At 37.1% G+C, this 17620-nt stretch overlaps 1 protein-coding gene across 13 annotated transcripts in view; it reads left to right on the top strand.

Annotated features, from left to right (window-relative positions):
• The window catches only part of HERC4 (HECT and RLD domain containing E3 ubiquitin protein ligase 4), a 153140-nt gene that overhangs the window by 91595 nt on the left and 43925 nt on the right, over positions 1-17620 (top strand). For 11 of the 13 annotated variants that reach the window (XM_002718458.5, XM_002718459.5, XM_051823238.2 and 8 more), the window contains 6 exons: positions 5453-5529; positions 5788-5912; positions 7085-7144; positions 7249-7360; positions 7867-8056; positions 9391-9563. In XM_002718458.5, coding sequence (XP_002718504.1) covers positions 5453-5529; positions 5788-5912; positions 7085-7144; positions 7249-7360; positions 7867-8056; positions 9391-9563 — 737 coding nt within the window. Of the gene's footprint in view, positions 1-5452; positions 5530-5787; positions 5913-7084; positions 7145-7248; positions 7361-7866; positions 8057-9390; positions 9564-10055; positions 10161-17620 lie in introns of all 13 variants that reach the window. The other 2 variants (XR_011382418.1, XR_011382419.1) reach the window with 1 other exon arrangement.

The raw sequence follows: 17620 nt of genomic DNA, 5'->3' as shown, positions 1-17620 counted from the left end.
TGCTGTGGCCCGGGAAGTGCAGTGGAGGATGGTCCAAGTGCTTGGGCCCTGCACCCCATGGGAGACCAGGAGAAGCACCTGGCTCCTGCCTTCGGATCAGCGCAGTGCGCTGGCCGCGGCAGCCATTGGAGAGTGAATCAACAGCAAAAAGGAAGACCTTTCTCTCTGTCTTTCTCTCTTACTGCCCACTCTGTAAAAAAAAAATAAAATAAAATAAAATAAATCAAAGAGCTCTCATTAAAAAATAACAAAGAGAAAAAGAAAACTGAAATCTGGTATTGTGATGCCTCCAGCTTTGTTTTTGTCGTATAAGATTGCTTTAGCTATTTGAGGTCTCCTCTGCCTCCATGTGAATTTCAGTATCATTTTTTCCAGATCTGAGAAGAATGTCTTTGTTATTTTGATTGGTATCGCATTTAATCTGTAAATTGCTTTTTGAAGAATGGACATTTTGATGATACTGATTCTACCAGTCCATGAACATGGAAGAATTTTTCCGTCTTTTTGTATCTTCTTCTGTGCCTTTCTTTAAAGTTTTGTAATTCTCATGATAGAGAAATTTGACATCCTTTGTTAAGTTTATTCCAAGGTATTTAATTTTTTTTTGTAGCTATTGTGAATGGGATTGATTTTAGAAGTTCTTTCTCAGCTGTGGCATTGTCTGTGTAAAAGGCTATTTTTTTTTTTTTTTTAAGTTTTATTTATTTGAAGGTCAGAGTTAAAGAGAGAGAGCAGGGGCCGGCGCCGCGGCTCACTAGGCTAATCCTCCGCCTTGCGGCGCTGGCACCCCGGGTTCTAGTCCCGGTCGGGGCACTGGATTCTGTCCCGGTTGCCCCTCTTCCAGGCCAGCTCTCTGCTGTGGCCAAGGAGTGCAGTGGAGGATGGCCCAAGTGCTTGGGCCCTGCACCCCCTGGGAGACCAGGATAAGTACCTGGCTCCTGCCTTCGGATCAGCGCGGTGCGCTGGCCGCAGCGGCCATTTGAGGGTAAACCAGCGGCAAAGGAAGACCTTTCTCTCTCTCTCTCTCTCTCTCCACTCTGCCTGTTAAAAAAAAAAAAAAGAGAGAGAGAGAGAGAGAGCAGGATGGGCAGAGAGAGAGAGGTCTTCTATTCATTGGTTCACTCCCCAGTTGCCTGCAACAGCCAGAGCTGTGGTGATCTGAAGCAAGGAGCAAGGATCTTCTTCCCAGTCTCCCACATGAGTGCAGGGGCCCAAGTACTTGGGGCATCTTCTACTGCTTTCCCAGGCCATAGCAGGGAGCTGGATCTAAAATGGAGCAGCTGGGACTTGAACCGGCGCCCATATGGGATGCAGGCACTGCAGGCAGTGGCTTTACCCACTACGCCACAATGCCGACTCCTGTATTGATTTTATATCCTGCTTCTTTACCAAACTCTTCTATGAGTTCCAATAATCTCTTAGTGGAGTTCTTTGGATATCCTGTATTGTAACTAAACTTCCCTTTTATATTTCCTTTTTCCTTTTCTTTGGAATTGTTTTCTCATTTATTTTAGTCTCTGGTGAAAGCCAGAATGCTGATTATTTTTATGTTTATGTTAGTCTTTTTTTTTTTTAACTTTCATTTAGTAAATATAAATTTCCAAAGTACAGTTTATGGATTACAGTGGCTTTTCGCCCCCTAACTTCCCTGCCACCCGCAACCCTCCCATCTCCCGCTCCCACTCCCTCTCCCATTCCATTCACATCAAGATTCATTTTCAATTATCTTTATATACAGAAGATCAATTTAGTATATATTAAGTAAAGATTTCATCAATTTGCACCCACACAAAACATAAAGTGTAAAATATTGTTTGAGTACTAGTTATAGCATTAATTCACATTGACCAACACATTAAGGTCAGAGATCCTACATGAGGAGTAAGTGCACAGTGACTCCCAGCTAAACTCTGCTTCTGATCCAGTTTCTTGGTAATGCACCTTGGGAAGTGCAGATGATGATGACACAAGTCTTTGAATCCCTGGGTTCCATGAGTCCCTGAGACCCATGTGAGAGACCTAGATTGACTTCCTGGCTTCAGTCTGGTTCATTTGGGGAATGAACAGCAGCTAGAACCAACAGAGATGCCTTTTAAGTAGATGAAAATAAATATTATTTTAAAAATCATAATTTTTGTTGTACTGTAGATATCTTAATGGACAATCTAGGGTGGTTGGGAGGGGGGAACCTTGAATAGAGAATTTTAGTGTTGAGAAGGAATTTTAGGACACTTTCGGTGTTGAGAGAGAGTCCCAAAATTGTTTAGAGTATGTGTGATAGGTGGGAAAAGTATTAAACAAAGCATTACCAATCTGTAGAGATGACGGAAGAATTACTCAATGTGTGAAAATTTGAGGGACAAAAAGATTAGTTTAGACCCTATCCTTCTACTGTCCATTAAATTATAGTTTGGATTAAATGGTAAAAAATTTTAAGAAAATGATTCTTTGGGGGCCGGCACTCTGGTATAGTAGCTTAAGCAGCCACCTGTGACTTTGGTATCCCATATGGCACTGTTTCGAGTCCTAGCTGCTCCACTTCTGATCCAGCGCTCTGCCTGGGAAAGCAGTACAAGATGGCCAAAGTCTGTGGACCCCAGCAGCCATTTGGGAGACCTAGAAGAAGCTGCTGGCTCTGGATTGACTCAGCTCCATCCATTGCGGCCATATGGGGAGTTAACCAGCAAATGGAAGATCTTTTCTGTCTTTCCCTCTCTCTCTAACTATGCTTCTCGAGTAAATGAAGAAATTTTTAAAACAAACAAACGAAGAAACTGATTCTTTTATTTCAGGATTGGGAAAACCTTTCCATCCTCAATACAATGAGTCGTGATAAAATTGGATTAAAAATGTTTTTGAGACAAAATTAAGCAATAATTATTTGAGAAAATATTTTTGATAATTACAACTTAATGTCCAATGTGCATATACATATGGATGAGCAAACAGTGACATCTAATAGATAAATAAGACAAACATTAAGCTACCTGATAAGGGGCCAGTGCCGTGGCACAGTGGGTTAATGCCCTGGCCTGAAGTGCTAGCATCCCATATGGACGCCGATTCGAAACTCGGCTGCTCCACTTCCTATCCAGCTCTCTGCTATGGCCTGGGATAGCAGTAGAAGATGGCCCTGGCTGGCTCCGTGGCTCACTTGGCCAATCCTCCACCTGTGGCATCGGCACCCCGGGTTCTAGTCCTGACTGGGGCGCTGGGTACTAGTCCTGGTTGCTCCTCTTCCAGTCCAGCTCTCTGCTGTGGCCCAGAAAGGCAGTGAAGGATGGCCCAAGTGCTTGGGTCTCTGCACCCGCATGGGAGACCGGGAGGAAGTACCCAGCTTCTGGCTTCGGATCGGCGCAGCGCCAGCTGTGGCAGCCATTAGGGTCAACCAACGGAAGGAAGACCTTTCTCTCTGTCTCTCTCTCACTGTCTATAACTCTCTGTCTCTCTCTCTCACTGTCTAACTCTGCCTGGCAAAACATTAAAAAAAAAAAAAGAAAAAAGAAAAAAAGAAGATGGCCCAAGTCCTTGGCCGCTGCACCCACATAGGAGACCCAGAAGAAGCTCCTGGCTCCTGGTTTCAGATCAGCGCAGTTCCAGCTGTTGCAGCCAATTAGGGAGTGAACCATCTGATGGAAGAGCTCGCGCTCTCTCTCTCTCTCTCTCTCTCTCTCCCTGCCTCTCCTCTCTCTGTGTAACTTTCAAGTAAAATCAATAAATCTTTTAAAAAAAAAAAGTTACCTGATAAATAAAGGAGATAAATGGAAATTTCCCCAAGAGGAAATTGATGATGCTAAGAAATATGCAAAAATTACTACCCTCTTCAGTATCAAAGAAATGCAGATTTAAAAAGCAAGAGGATAGTAAATAAATGCAAAAGATAAGGCTTAATCCTCAATTTCCTGTTTTAAGATAAGTATATAGTAGTAAAGGAGGAGCTAATGTCCACCTCTAAGGTAAAGAAGCAGTGCTCGCATATCATCATTTTCAAATTATAGTTCATTAATTTTCTAGATGTTTAATATCAGTGCTTTCTAGCATCCACAAAGAAACTCAGCAAGCCATATGTTTCAAGATGGAAGAACAACACCTACCCCTTGACCCCATATCCCAGTGTAGCAGTTCTTAAATAACCTGTGATTGGTGCCTGTCTAGATCTACCTACCAGTTTATGAAACATACATGAGACCAAGCAGAATGCTAAGAGAAACCACAGAGGTACATTCAGCAAAGTCCAGTCTGCAGGAAGTTTGTGCAGAACAAGTGATTACATTTTTCAAACTTTTGGAGTCACAATCAAAAGGAAAGGAAAGCTAACTTCTGGTGTCTGATTCACAGCTCCTGGAAACCCATTCATGTATTATAGATTAGTCATCCATTTTCTAGAAGTTACTTATAAAATGCAGAATCACATTTTAGGAATAAATAAATAACATCCATTTTGAGGAAATGAACAGTTTCATGTAGACTTTTCTAAATGATGGTAGAGAAAAGATTTTAAATAAATTGCTGGTTTATTTAACATAGATTTATCCTTTAATCTGTTCTTTTTTAAAAAAAGATTTATTTATTCATTTGAAAGAGTTACACAGATAGAGGAGAGGCGGACAGAGAGGGAGGGAGGGAAGGAGAGGTCTTCCATCCGCTGGTTCACTCCCCAGTTGACTGCAATGGCTGGAACTGCGCTGATCCGAAGCCAGGAGCTTCCTCTGGGTCTCCCATGCAGGTGCAGGGGCACAAGGACTTGGGCCATCTTCCACTGCTTTCACAGGTCACAGCAGAGAGCTGGATTGGAAGTGGAGCAGCCAGGTCTCGAACCAGTGCCCATATGGGATGCTGGCACTTCAGGCCAGGGCATTAACTCACTGCACCACAGCGCCGGCCCCATCTGTTTTTATGTTATTTTGGCTCTAAAGCATTCTTGGGACCTGTCGAAAACTTGATTTTATTAATGTTCTGAGCTCTAAGCTAGATATGTTATGTAGTCATATTGACAAACAGTTACTGAGGGTTTTTTTTTTTAAATAAATAAAGCATTTTGCTTGTTAGTAGGAAATAATCAATTTGTAGTCTTTTTGATTTACAATTGTGAAGGAGCCATGATCACAGATAACACAAGGTGAGTCTTGGCTACTATGCTCCCAACCCAGCTCCCTGCTAATGTATCTGGGAAGACAGGCAAAGTACTTGGGCCCCTGCCACCTATGTGGAGATCTGGAAGGAGTTCTAGGCTCCTGACTTTGGTCTGGCCCAGCCTAGCCCTGACCATTGCAGCCATTTGGAAAGTAAACCAGCAGGTAGCAGAGCACTCTCTCCGTTTCTCCCCCTTTCTCCGTAACTCTGCCTTTCAAATAATAAATCTTAAAAAAAAAAAAAATCAGTAGCACATTTGCTGATCTGAGCAATGTGATACAAGTCTTGGATTCTAATGTTTATATTTTGTTTTTTACAGATTCTGAAGAATATTTCTGTGTAAAAAGAATTTTCTCAGGTGGAGATCAAAGCTTTTCACATTACTGTAGTCCTCAGGTAATAATACAGTTATGTAAATACTTAAACAATTTTGAGGAATTTTAAAAATCTGTATTAATGTTCTTTATATGTTATATAGTGATAGGCCTGACTTTTATACCTCATCTGTACAGAATATTTTTCTGATCTATTTGATAAGTTTTTATTTCCCATATTTAGTGGAGGTTTATTTTTTTTTCAAACACAAATGGAGAGTGTTTTGGTTTTGAATTATAGATAATATTTTTCCTCTAACTTCCTTATTTTATAATTTAGAACTGTGGGCCACCAGATGACTTTAGATGTCCTGATCCTTCAAAACAGATATGGACAGTGAATGAAGCTCTAATTCAAAAATGGCTGAGCTATCCCTCTGGAAGGTTTCCTGTGGAGATAGCCAAGTAAGAGAAACATTCCTTCCACACAAACACTGCCTCTCAAACCTGCGGTAGAGCAACCTTTACAGAGTTTACATTTAAATATTTGTTTGATGGAATATCATTCAGTCCATTATTTAAGTATATAAATATAAATGTATAATTCCATAATAACATTTTAAGAGATCTTACTTGAAATTGGGTAAGTCACAGTTGCAGTTCTTTTCTAGATGTAAAGATAAGTTAAATGATTAATTAGGACATGAAATAAAGCCATTTTAGGATTCAGTTTGAATTTTGTTCCCTGTGAACCTTATGATGGTCACTGTCTTAACCTTATATTCCCCACAAGACTTTGAATGTTAATTCTTTCATGAATATTATGCTTATAGATTACTTTGTCTAGTACTGAAGATTTTGTCTGCTGGTTGTTTTTGGTTTGTGTTGCTATTTAGGATGAGAGATTGTATTTATGTGCTGCATAACAAAGTTTTTGGATCAACAATGAACTACATACACAAAGATGGTCCTGTAAGAGCTTAATGAAGCTAAAAAAAATTCCTGTTGCCTGCTGAAGTCGTAGCTGTTGTCATTGTCCAACACATTACTCATATGTGTGTGATAGTGCTGGTGTAAACAAACCTATCCACACTGTCAGTCATATAAAAGTGTCCCATATACAGTTACATACAGAACATAATACTTGATGATAATAAAGTATTAGTTTACATATTTATTATATGTTACTTTTGCATCATTTTAGAATATATTCCTTCTAACAGTGTGCTAGCATTGTGTGCTAGCTGCTGCTAGTAGCAGCTTCCTACATTTCGTGTAAACTGCATCTCAGTTGCAACATTTTTCTCCTGTTCCTAACTTAATCTCTGTTATTTTGTTCATCATGACCCTAAGAGCAATAGCAATACCATGTATAATGTCCATGCTTATATATAAAAAAAATCTTAACATCACATTCCTTTGATGAATCAGAAATTGAATATAGTATTTAAGAAAGTCTGCAGCAAACAATAATACCTTAATCAAGTGTTAATTAGTTCAGTGATTTATATAATTGATTCATTCTGATTGCATATTTAATAGAGGGGTGCACTGTAACATTAATTATGAGATTAAATACTCATTTTAATTTTGTTAAAGGCAGATGTCTCATTGGTGATTTTTAATATTTTTTTAAGTGAAATAGATGGAACATTTTCTTCCTCTGGTTGCCTAAATGGAAGTTTTCTAGCTGTTAGGTAAGTGGCAGTTTCTTAGTATGCTGAAACTTTCAATTTATTTTATTAAATATTGAAAAGTGAAATAATGTTAAAGTTTTCTTTTATGTTTCTTTGTTTTTTAGCAATGATGATCATTATAGAACAGGTGTCAGATTTTCAGGGGTTGATATGAATGCTGCTAGGCTTTTATTCCACAAACTTATACAGCCTGATCATCCTCAGATATCTCAGCAGGTTTGTTTTTAAAGTATTTTATGTTCACATTATTTAGCTGTTGAACTTTGTTGTCCCATGTTTTATGTTTATAACCTAATTAACTTGATAATTTCATAATGATGTATTTTATATAACTTTATTGAATATACTAAGGATTAAGATTTATTAAATGTAAAAATTTAAAATAAGTTTTTATTTTAAAGTATTTATAATTTAGCTGTCAAAGATCTATAAATCGTTAAAGATGTTTGTCGTAGACCCTGAAGTACTTAGCATTGCCATGTTGGTTAAGTCTATGTAAAGCTATAGTGATAATTAAATTGAGACCTAACATGAGTATTTTTTGGGAATACTTTTAGCAGTGATTAGGCATTGATTTTCATTGTGCTTGAAATACATTGTCATATGTTTTCCCCCCATCATTTCATATTTTGCTATAGTACAAAATTTTCTTTTTTTTCCTTTTCTTTTTGAAAATGCATTCATTTTAAATGAAGTAGGTTTTACTTTTTGTCAAAATATAGGTGGCAGCTAGTTTGGAAAAGAATCTTATTCCTAAACTGACTAGTTCCTTACCTGATGTTGAAGCATTGAGGTTTTATCTTACTCTGCCAGAATGTCCCCTGATGAGTGATTCCAACAATTTCACAACAATAGCAATTCCCTTTGGTACAGCTCTTGTGAACCTAGAAAAGGCACCACTGAAAGTACTTGGTAAGAATTTTTAATCCTTTTTTCTTTTTGAAACCTTTCTCTCTGACTGAAATTACTCATAAATTCTTGTTTGAAATTTTGCAGCTTTGTGTATTTGACATTGTCTTAGGGAAAAATAAACATGTTTATAATTTTATTGCTTTTTCTCTAGTCATCCGCTTCTAGTTGTTGGAGTTGTGGAAGGAAAAGCAAGTTAGATATAAAATTTTAATGTAACCACAGAAGTAGTATCAGGAAAGATAAAAACTGTTTTCCACATTTCTCTCCCTTATTGCCTTCAGAGTGATCTTCCTATTAAAGAAGTAAAGGAGAAGGAACAATTAAAACTATAACAAACGTGGGTTTTAAATTGTTCTTCAACCCTGATGTCAACCCTTTGCTTACTGTTGTCTTCACTAGCTAGTTTCCTCGTGTTTGATTTTATTTTTCTGCTTATAGACGAGATTTTACTGCTCATCTAATTTTGTGGTTCCGTCTGTCTGCTTTGGTTCTTTGACCTAAAACCTTTATCACCATCTTTATAATTATGTAGATTTCATCTCTCTCCTGGCTTTTATAGTTTGCTTGCTATAATTAACTCCATTCTTAAAAAAAAAAAAAACTAAAAGGTCGTTATATATGTGGAGCTGAGATGTATGATGTAATAAATCAGTACAAGAACTTTAAGGCTAAGAGTGAGCAGGGGAAGCAATGCTAGAATCTGAGGGAATTAGCTGGTAGCAGAACAGTGAAGCAGGGGAGTCAAAAGAGTTTGCTTTCCTTATTTCTAAAGATTTTGTATTTCTTCTGTCTCTTTCATAGGATTGTGGTATTTGTACATAGGAATAAGGAATATTGGGGAAGGGTAGACATGTTGATCTTCATTCACATTGTTCAGCTTCTGTCTTTTCAGCATTATGTGGATTTTAAGGGGGGTGCTTTGCAGTATTTAAACTTTATTGTAAATTGAAAATAAAACTTGGAAAGATCATTATATATTAGTGCAATACAAGTTTAAAGTGTGTTTAAAAATTAAAATTTAATTTCTGAAACACATTCTAATAACTGTTTTAACATCAGATATATTTTTGAGTTTTTAATGTAATCCAATAAAACCAAGTATGTGAATTCAATAGGACTTTCATTCTTTAATTTTGCTTTTGAGAAGTTTTAGACTTAATTTGGTCTTGGTTGGGGGGAGGTCTATAAACCCTAGAAATGGTATGTAAAATAATATGTACATCTTCCTAGAATTTTCAGAGGGTTAAGGACCACTACTTTACAAGAAAAGTCAGTGTGGTTTTGAAAATTGTGACTTTTTAAATTCATTTTATTGCATGTTTATCCTTTAATAGAAAACTGGTGGTCAGTACTTGAGCCTCCACTATTCCTCAAGATAGTAGAACTTTTTAAGGAAGTTGTGGTACATCTTTTGAAACTCTACAAGATCGGCATTCCCCCTTCTGAAAGAAGAATTTTCAACAGCTTTCTTCATACCGCATTAAAGGTTTTAGAAATATTACATAGGGTATGTCCAATAGTTCCTTTATTTTCCTCTTTCCCCATTCCTACTAACAGATTGATAATGTTCATTTTTAACATTAATATTTTATAGATTTAGATTGGCACAAAAACACATATTATGGAAATTTGAAAAAGTTATCTATGCTTTCCATTGAAAGAGTTTTGCACTTACTTGACTGTGATAGGCATTTATAGATATCTTGTCTGTAATTGGGCAGAACAATAGCATACTAATGAATTCGAATTCTCCTTTTATTTTCTTGTGAAGAACGTTAGTTGAAGTGTTGTAATTTTAGTTAGTTATAGGTGATTATCATATGAAAGAAACTGGGCCCTCATTGTGATTATCAACATTTAAACTCACGTTCTTTTACTGTTGGGTACTAATCCCTAAATTGAAGTAGAAGTTTTCATTTGAAGCACATGACTAATTTGAAATTGGAACCTTATATAATTCATTAATTTGCCTATTGTTCTTTCCTGCCCTTCTTCCCAGTGTAAGAAATAGTACCCTTTACACTTGTAGCAGTTCAGAGTTATATGAAGATGTAGAGTCTCAGCTGTTTCCTTAAAGATGGATTTGAGTCATCCCTGACAGTTGGTAGGTATATATGTGTTATGCCATTTGGTGTTTTTGAGTTGCTATTTAGTTGAGACATGACCTAAGGGAGAAGCACATATTTCCAGCCAATAGAGTGACATGAAAACCCTGATGAGCCTTTACTCTTTTGTTTCTTTCCTTAACAGCATTTTTCCATTTTCAGACCCTTCTTGCCTAATACTAAGAAGGTTAGCAATAAAGGAATAAAGGAAATTATTCTCTCTCTTTCCTCTGTAAAAAAAGAACCCTTATGGACCTATTTTTTTTTCCTTTTTTTCTTTTAATGAAGCTTCTGAGTATTTTTTCTCCCAAGTACTTCTTGAACTTAATTTTCTTCCTTTTATTTTTAATATGTCCAAGATTTCTAGAAAAATAACTCATTTCTTATTATAATTAAAGAGATTTTAGACATTTTTTTCCTAGGAAAGCAAGTCATTCTTCTGTCTGTCCTTCCCCAGAACAAGATTTTTTTTTGCAGTTAATCAGGGTCTGTGTTATTGAAAAATAACTTTAAACTTCATGGGCTTTATATGTACTTTTCTACATAACTTTTGCCCGGGATCCGAGAGTAATTATAATTAGATTTATTTTCTTTCTTTTACATTCCTTCCTGCCACTTCACTGAACATCCTTTTCCAGATATACCCAATGCCCAAGAAATTATTCACTGTCTTCATTGTCTGTTTATCTTTAGTCTCTCTTTATAAATATGGGTTTTTTTTCCTTATTTGTTCTTGTAAATCAAGAAACAGAAAGGAGAGAAAAAGGGAAGGAAATTGAGTGTTTTGTCTTCTGTAACTATAGACAGGACTTGAGAAGTAACTTACCTGCCTAATTCAGGAACTTTATATTAGAAAGAACCCTGCAGGTTTCCATCTCCAGAGACTTTTCTGTTGTTGTTGTTTATTTCATTTTAAAGATATCCATTAGCTTTATTTTTGATTCTAGAACCAGCTGACACTTCATTTTGTAAAATATAGTGCAGAGTTCCTCCAATACCTTTTTGATGGAGCTATGCTAGATACTAGAATACTAATTACTTCTTAGTTGAAAGGGAAAGAAAAATAATGTAATGTTTATTGCCTGCTAACAATAACCAGGATTAGAACCTCCTTTGTACATAATTCATATGGGCACTTTACATATTCATATTACTCTTAACTTTGTTAACCCTGTATAGTTGGTATTTTGCCTCTTTTAAAAGATTGGAAAGATGCATCTCAACATTAAAGGTCATAAACAAGTAGGTAGCAAAATTGAAATACAAAAAGGAGTCTATTCCCAAAGTCCCTGCTCTTTTTAATGTTCTCTGTTAGCAGATACAGTAACATAATATGTTTAGAAGGGAATTTACTTTTATGTTGTGTTTCTAGATCTGGAGATTCATACTCTAGGTTCCAGATAGTATTATGTTATGGGTCGTAGAGTAGGAATTGAAAGACCATGGTATAATCCCGTCTGTGCTACTGCAGGTCAGTGTGATTTTATTTTACTTTTTTTTATTTTTTTAAAGATTTATTTAAAATCAGTTACAGCAAGAGAGGGAAAGACAGCGAGAGAGGGAGAGTTATCTTCCATCCTCTGGTTCATTCCCCAGATGGCCGCAATGGCTGGGACCTGGCCAGGCTGAAGCCAGGAGCCATGAGCTTCTTCTGGGTCCGTCACTTGGGTGGCTTGGCATTCCTAAGCACATTAGCAAGGAGCTGGATTGGAAGTGGAGCAGCCAAGACTCAAACCAGTTCCATTCTGGGATGCTGGTATTGCAGGCAGCGGCTTTACCTACTACACCAGCTATAGCACAACACTGGCTGCCAGTGTGATTTTAGTTTATCACATAAACAAGTGAAGAATTTTCTGTAAGGTTTAAAATACTGGCCCTGACAGTTTCCCAGTATATACATAGATTGTGTTTACTAATATCCAGGTTATTATTTTTATTTTTTCTTTTCTAAATATATATGCTATTATATATTCAAAACATAATGATTTTGTTATTAACACCACCATTACTTGAATGGAAAGCAACTACTTTTGACCCGATTTATTGTCACACAGTTCAGCAACTAGGTTCTTGTTTGAAGTTGTCCGAAAAGAATACTTGAAAGCAGGATATATAGCTGTGAATTTCTTAAGTATATTTTTCTAGAAGTCCTCAGTGCAATTAGTTTATTTTTCTTTTATTTCTTGCTTTAAAGAAAACTTGCTTCATTTTGTTCTACCATAGATAGATACCTGTGAATATTAATTATCAGGGATGATTCATTTTCATCTTTAGAGAAACCCAAGTTACTTATCAGAAACTTGCTTTTTTCAAAGATGCTTTATATTCTGACAACTGTATGTATTCCTTCTCTCTGCTCCGTGATTAAGAATTTGGGGAAATTTTCTTCAATTCCTTTCTCAACCTAACCCTGGAGCAAGATTACAAACTAGAGAACTGGATTTTGTGTTTCCTGTTCATTTCAGGATGTGTTACACTTGTTCTCCCATATGTCATGTCCTTTGGAAAACTTGTGAATTAAAAATCATTCCAGGGCTCCAAATGGCTTAATAAGAAAAATACCTTTGGTACCTACTGTCAGGAATGGATAACTTATTATCAGATATGAGTTTACTGGCAAGTAATTGGGTTACTTAGTAGATCCTGTATTTTTACATAGAATCTTGTAGAGATATTTATGCCAAATGAAAAACCTTATATGGTCTGTCTAGCCTAGATGCTTTACATTGTGATGATCTTATAAATCAGTGATTTTCAAGCTTTTTTTTTTTGACAAGGAATCTTTAAATAAACCGAATACATGAAGATACACATTTACTCTCCCACCCTTGAACTTACAGATGAGAAATACTAAAACTGTAATAAAAAATGTAAAACGAGTGTTATGGTCAAACTTACATAAACTTTGGTAAATTATAAGCAATACTGTTGAATTTATAGATTGTTCTGAACTATGTAATTTTTTTAATTTTTGTAAATATTGAGTGCCTACTGTATGGTTATCATGTTAGTTATTAGGCATGCAATGATATTGAAGAGATGTGATTGCTGCTCTTGATGAACTGATAATGTAGAAGGATTGTATATATACAGGTAAATAAATATGGTATGAGGTGCTAGATTATGGAAAATATACAGTGCTAACTTTGAAGGATTGAGGAAGCTAACTGGAGGTAATCATGTCTTGCTGAATCCTTCATACTATGCAAATATCATTTCATATATTTGTAATTCTTGATTTTTAATATAAATTTGTATGCAGGTCTTCTAGATCAGTCTTCTGTCCAGTGTCTAATTTCCTTCTTTTAAAATTAGAGTTCACTAATATTCTTTCATTATTAGATCATTGTGAGTGAATTGACTAAACAACTGTAGTTTCACCTAAGGTTTAACTAAAATTTGTTCTTGAACCAAACCAGGTTTCTGAATAGTTAATTTTTATTCTAACATATTAACCTTTTTATCGAAAAACGTACATATCATATCTGCAAGTTTACCAACTGCAAATAATGGATGTTTTGGGGGAAGAAAACCAATTTACCATTTAAAATTTAAAACATTAAAGAAAGCAGTGGCAAGTAAGTCATTTTATATATGACTCACTAAATTTTAGAATAATTGTGGTAAAAATTAGTGCACATGTTTATAAATGTAAATACTGTAGATGAGAAGTAGATTTTGCATAATTATTCATATTTCCTTTTTGAAATTTTAATGTATTCATTTGACAGCATGAGACAGGGAGAGTATCCATTTGCTGATTCGTTCTCCAATAGCCCACACAGCCTGGGAGTCCAAAGCTGGGAGCTGAGAACTCAATTCCTGTCTCATGTGGGTGGTAGGAATCCCTCTCCTTGAACCATTGCTGCTGCCTCCTGGGGTCTGCATTAGCAAGAAGCTAGTTTCAAGAGCTGGAGCCAGGCACTCCCTATGTAGGACAAGAACATCCCAACTGGTGACTTATCTGCTAAGTTAGATGGTCCACCTATATATTTTATTTTTTAATAGAAAAATTTTGGCAGATGATTTCAGTTGAGTGAAGTGTAAATATAGCTAAAGACTTTAGGGTAATGGATTACAACTTTTTCTGTAAAGAGCCAGATAATAAATGTTTTATTCTTCGTGGGCCATCCAGTTTCTGTTGCAGCTACTCTCACCTCTACTGTCAGCAGTCTGTAAATGAATGGATATGGTTGCTTTCCAATAAAATTGTATTTATAATAATAGGTAAAATATAGCTTGCATGTGGCTATCTGCTGACTCCTTGCCCTAGGATGAAGATTTATGTATTTTGAAAGAAAGTGATCTTCCATCTGCTGTTTCACTCTCCAGATGGCTGCAGCAGCTGGGGCTTGGCCAGGTCAAAGCCAGAGACAGGAGCTTCATCTGAATCTCCCATGTGAGTGGAAGGGGCCCAAGCAACTTGGGCCATCTTGAGCTGCTTTTCCCAGACTGTTAGTGGGGAACTTGATCAAAAGTGAAGCATCCAGGTCTCCAACTGGCTCCCATAAGGGATGCCAGTGTCATTAAGTGGTGGTCCTACACGCTCACCAGAATGCTGGCCCCAAGGATGAAGATTTTGATCTCCATATATATATGGCCAGGTTTATAAACCAGGCCAGCAGAGGGTACAGTGAGTAAAGCTGCTGCCTGTGACGCCGACATCCCATATGGGTGCCTGATCAAATCCTGGCTATTCCACTTCCAGTCCAGCTCCCTGCTAATGCACCTGGGAAAGCAGTAAAGGATGGCCAAAGTGCTTAGGCCCCTGTATGCATATGGGAGACCCAGAAGAAGCTTCTGCCTTCTGATCTGCCCAGCTCTAGCCGTTGCAGCCATCTGGAAAGTGAACCAGTAGATGGGAGTTCTCTCTTTCTCTCTTTTTCTGTCTCTGTAACTCTGCTTTTCAAATAAATACATAAATCTTGAAAAAATAACAGAAACTCAATATCTTTGCTTTGTCTGAAATTTAGTAGTAGCAGTTTTACTCTGGGTTGTTTCTTACATATGAAGACCCTGGCCACAGATAAATATGAAAACAGTGGCTGGTGGGGAGGAGGGGAAGCGGAGTGGGGAGGTATGGGAAGCTCTCAAAGAGATTTTGTCAATAAATGGAGGGATTGGGACCCTTGTTGACACAGCAAGTTAAACCACTGCTTGTGTCACTGATACTTGGCAACACCTATCAGAGTGCTAGTTTGGGTCGTGGCTGCTCTGTTGCTGATCCAGCTCCCTGTGAATGCACCAGGGAAAGCATAAATATGGCCTAAGTGCTTGGGGTCATGCCACCCATGTGGGAGACCTGGATAGTTCTGGGTTTCTGGCTTTGGGCTGTCCCAGCCCTGGCAGTTGCAGCCAATTGGGAAATGAACCAGAGGATAGTTCACTCATTTCTGTTTATATCTTTTTCAATCTGCATTTCAAAAGAACAGAAAAGAAATAGAGGGATTAATCGTTTAAACTTTGAAAACATAAGCAGTGTTGTTAAAAGTATACTTTTAAACTATTTCTTGCCCTCATAAGAGTAAACCATACAGGGCCGGTGCTGTGGCCTAGCAGCCTCCCATATGGACACTGGTTTGAGTCCTGGCTGTTCCACTTCCAGTCCAGCTCTCTGATGTGTCCTGGGAAAGCAGTAGAAGATGACCCAAGTGTTTGGGCCCCTGCACCTGGAAGAAGCTCCTGGCTTTGGATCCGTTGCAGCCATCCGGGGAGTGAACCAGCAGATGGAAGACCCTCCCACCCCCACCCCTGGCCTCTGCCTCTCTGTAACTCTGCCTTTCAAATAAATAAATCTTAAAAAAAATAAATCACAGGGTGAAAGCTTTTCAAACATATTTATGAAAGAGAAAAGATGGACATTTTCTGTGTGTGTATATACACATCTATTTAAAGATAGAAACATTTTAGTAGCAGACTTAAGAGTACTAGTGAATTAAGAATGCCTGGTATATTAGAGTGTCCTGTTTTAGATTTCTGGCTCTGCTATCTATGCGACCTTGGTTAACTTTCTAGAACACTAAGCCTTAATACAGTCATCTGCCTATGATGGTAAAGTATCGATTTCATAGGATTGTTTAAATGAGATAGTGTTCATAAGGCCTAATCTGGAATGATAGCTATTATTAGAACATAAAATCAAAGTGAATTTTAAAGTAATCTCTGCATTTCAGTGAAATGCCATCTTGATATGCATCCTTTCTAACTCCAGTGGAAGAAAGTAGATAATAGTGATAAATGTGTATTCTCTTTTTCCTTTAGGTATATTTTGGAGCAAAAGTTTGAAAACCCTGGAAATTATAAGCTATCATTTTACTAAAAATTAATAATCACTGTGTATTATAATACATTCCTCTAAAAATAGGAGAGTTGTGGATTACTAGTTTTAAAGTGTCATTAGGGGGCCAGTGCTGTTGTGTAGAGGGTTAAGCTACCATCTACAGCATATCCTGTATGGGCGCTGATTCGAGTCTTGGTTGCTCCACTTCCAATCCAGCTCCCTGCTAATGTGCCTGGGAAAGCAGTGGAAGATGGCCCAAGTGCTTGGGCCCCTGCACCCATGTTGGAGACCTGGAGGAAGCTTCCATGTTGGAGACCTGGAGGAAGCTTCTGGCTCCTGGCTTTGTCCTGCCCCAGCTTTCTGTTATGGCCATTTGGGAAGTGAACTGGTCAATGGATGATCTCTCTCTATATATAACTCTGACTTGTGAACAAAAAAATTAATGTTTTTTTGTTTTTCTTTTAAAGTGTCATTAGAAGACAAACTAAGTGTATATCTCTTAGACTTTTTTTTTTTTGTTCATCCATCTCCTATATGTTGAGCACCTGCTTGGATACCAGTGTTTGGTTAGATTATACCTCTTCGGAATGATGTCTTTTGTTCCCTTGAAGATACTGCTTAGTTTGTTTAGTGTGTAAGTGATAGTTTAAAAAAATGCTTTACACAGCTATTTTTGTTACTCTTCATAGGAAACTTAACTATTTTTGTTCAGTTTCTTTGATGGTTTATGGTCTTCTAAGCACATTTCTCTAGTATCTGCCCTCATCTCTTTTTGTTTTACTTTTTACTTGTTCCCTTACTTATTGCCATATATTTAGCTGGCTTCTTTAATGTTTACAATTAATGTCTTGCGGTAAACCTTTCTCTTCATCTACTTGATACAGTTTTACAATTACTTTAAAAAAGGTTTAATACCAAATATCTAATCCCTCCCAACTCCTCCCACCTCATGAAGATTGTTGGTTTTTCCCTTTGTCTGTGTGTGTGTGTGTGTGTGTGTAGTCTTCAACATTCTATGTTGTTACCCAGACTTAAGATACGGAAGTTGTCTTGCAGTATTTGTTTTCCACATCTATTTAGCTCTGCACTTTTTGTAATTATATAGAATCTTGAATATTTTAGTTTTATCATGGTTCATTTTCCCACTGTTAGTTTTTCTGTTCATTGTTAATGATGTGC

Source organism: Oryctolagus cuniculus, chromosome 15 (assembly GCF_964237555.1).
Source record: "Oryctolagus cuniculus chromosome 15, mOryCun1.1, whole genome shotgun sequence".
Taxonomy (NCBI): Eukaryota; Metazoa; Chordata; class Mammalia; order Lagomorpha; family Leporidae; genus Oryctolagus; species Oryctolagus cuniculus.
The sequence above is the reverse complement of the archived record's forward strand: the minus strand, read 5'-3'. Positions and strand labels throughout refer to the sequence as shown.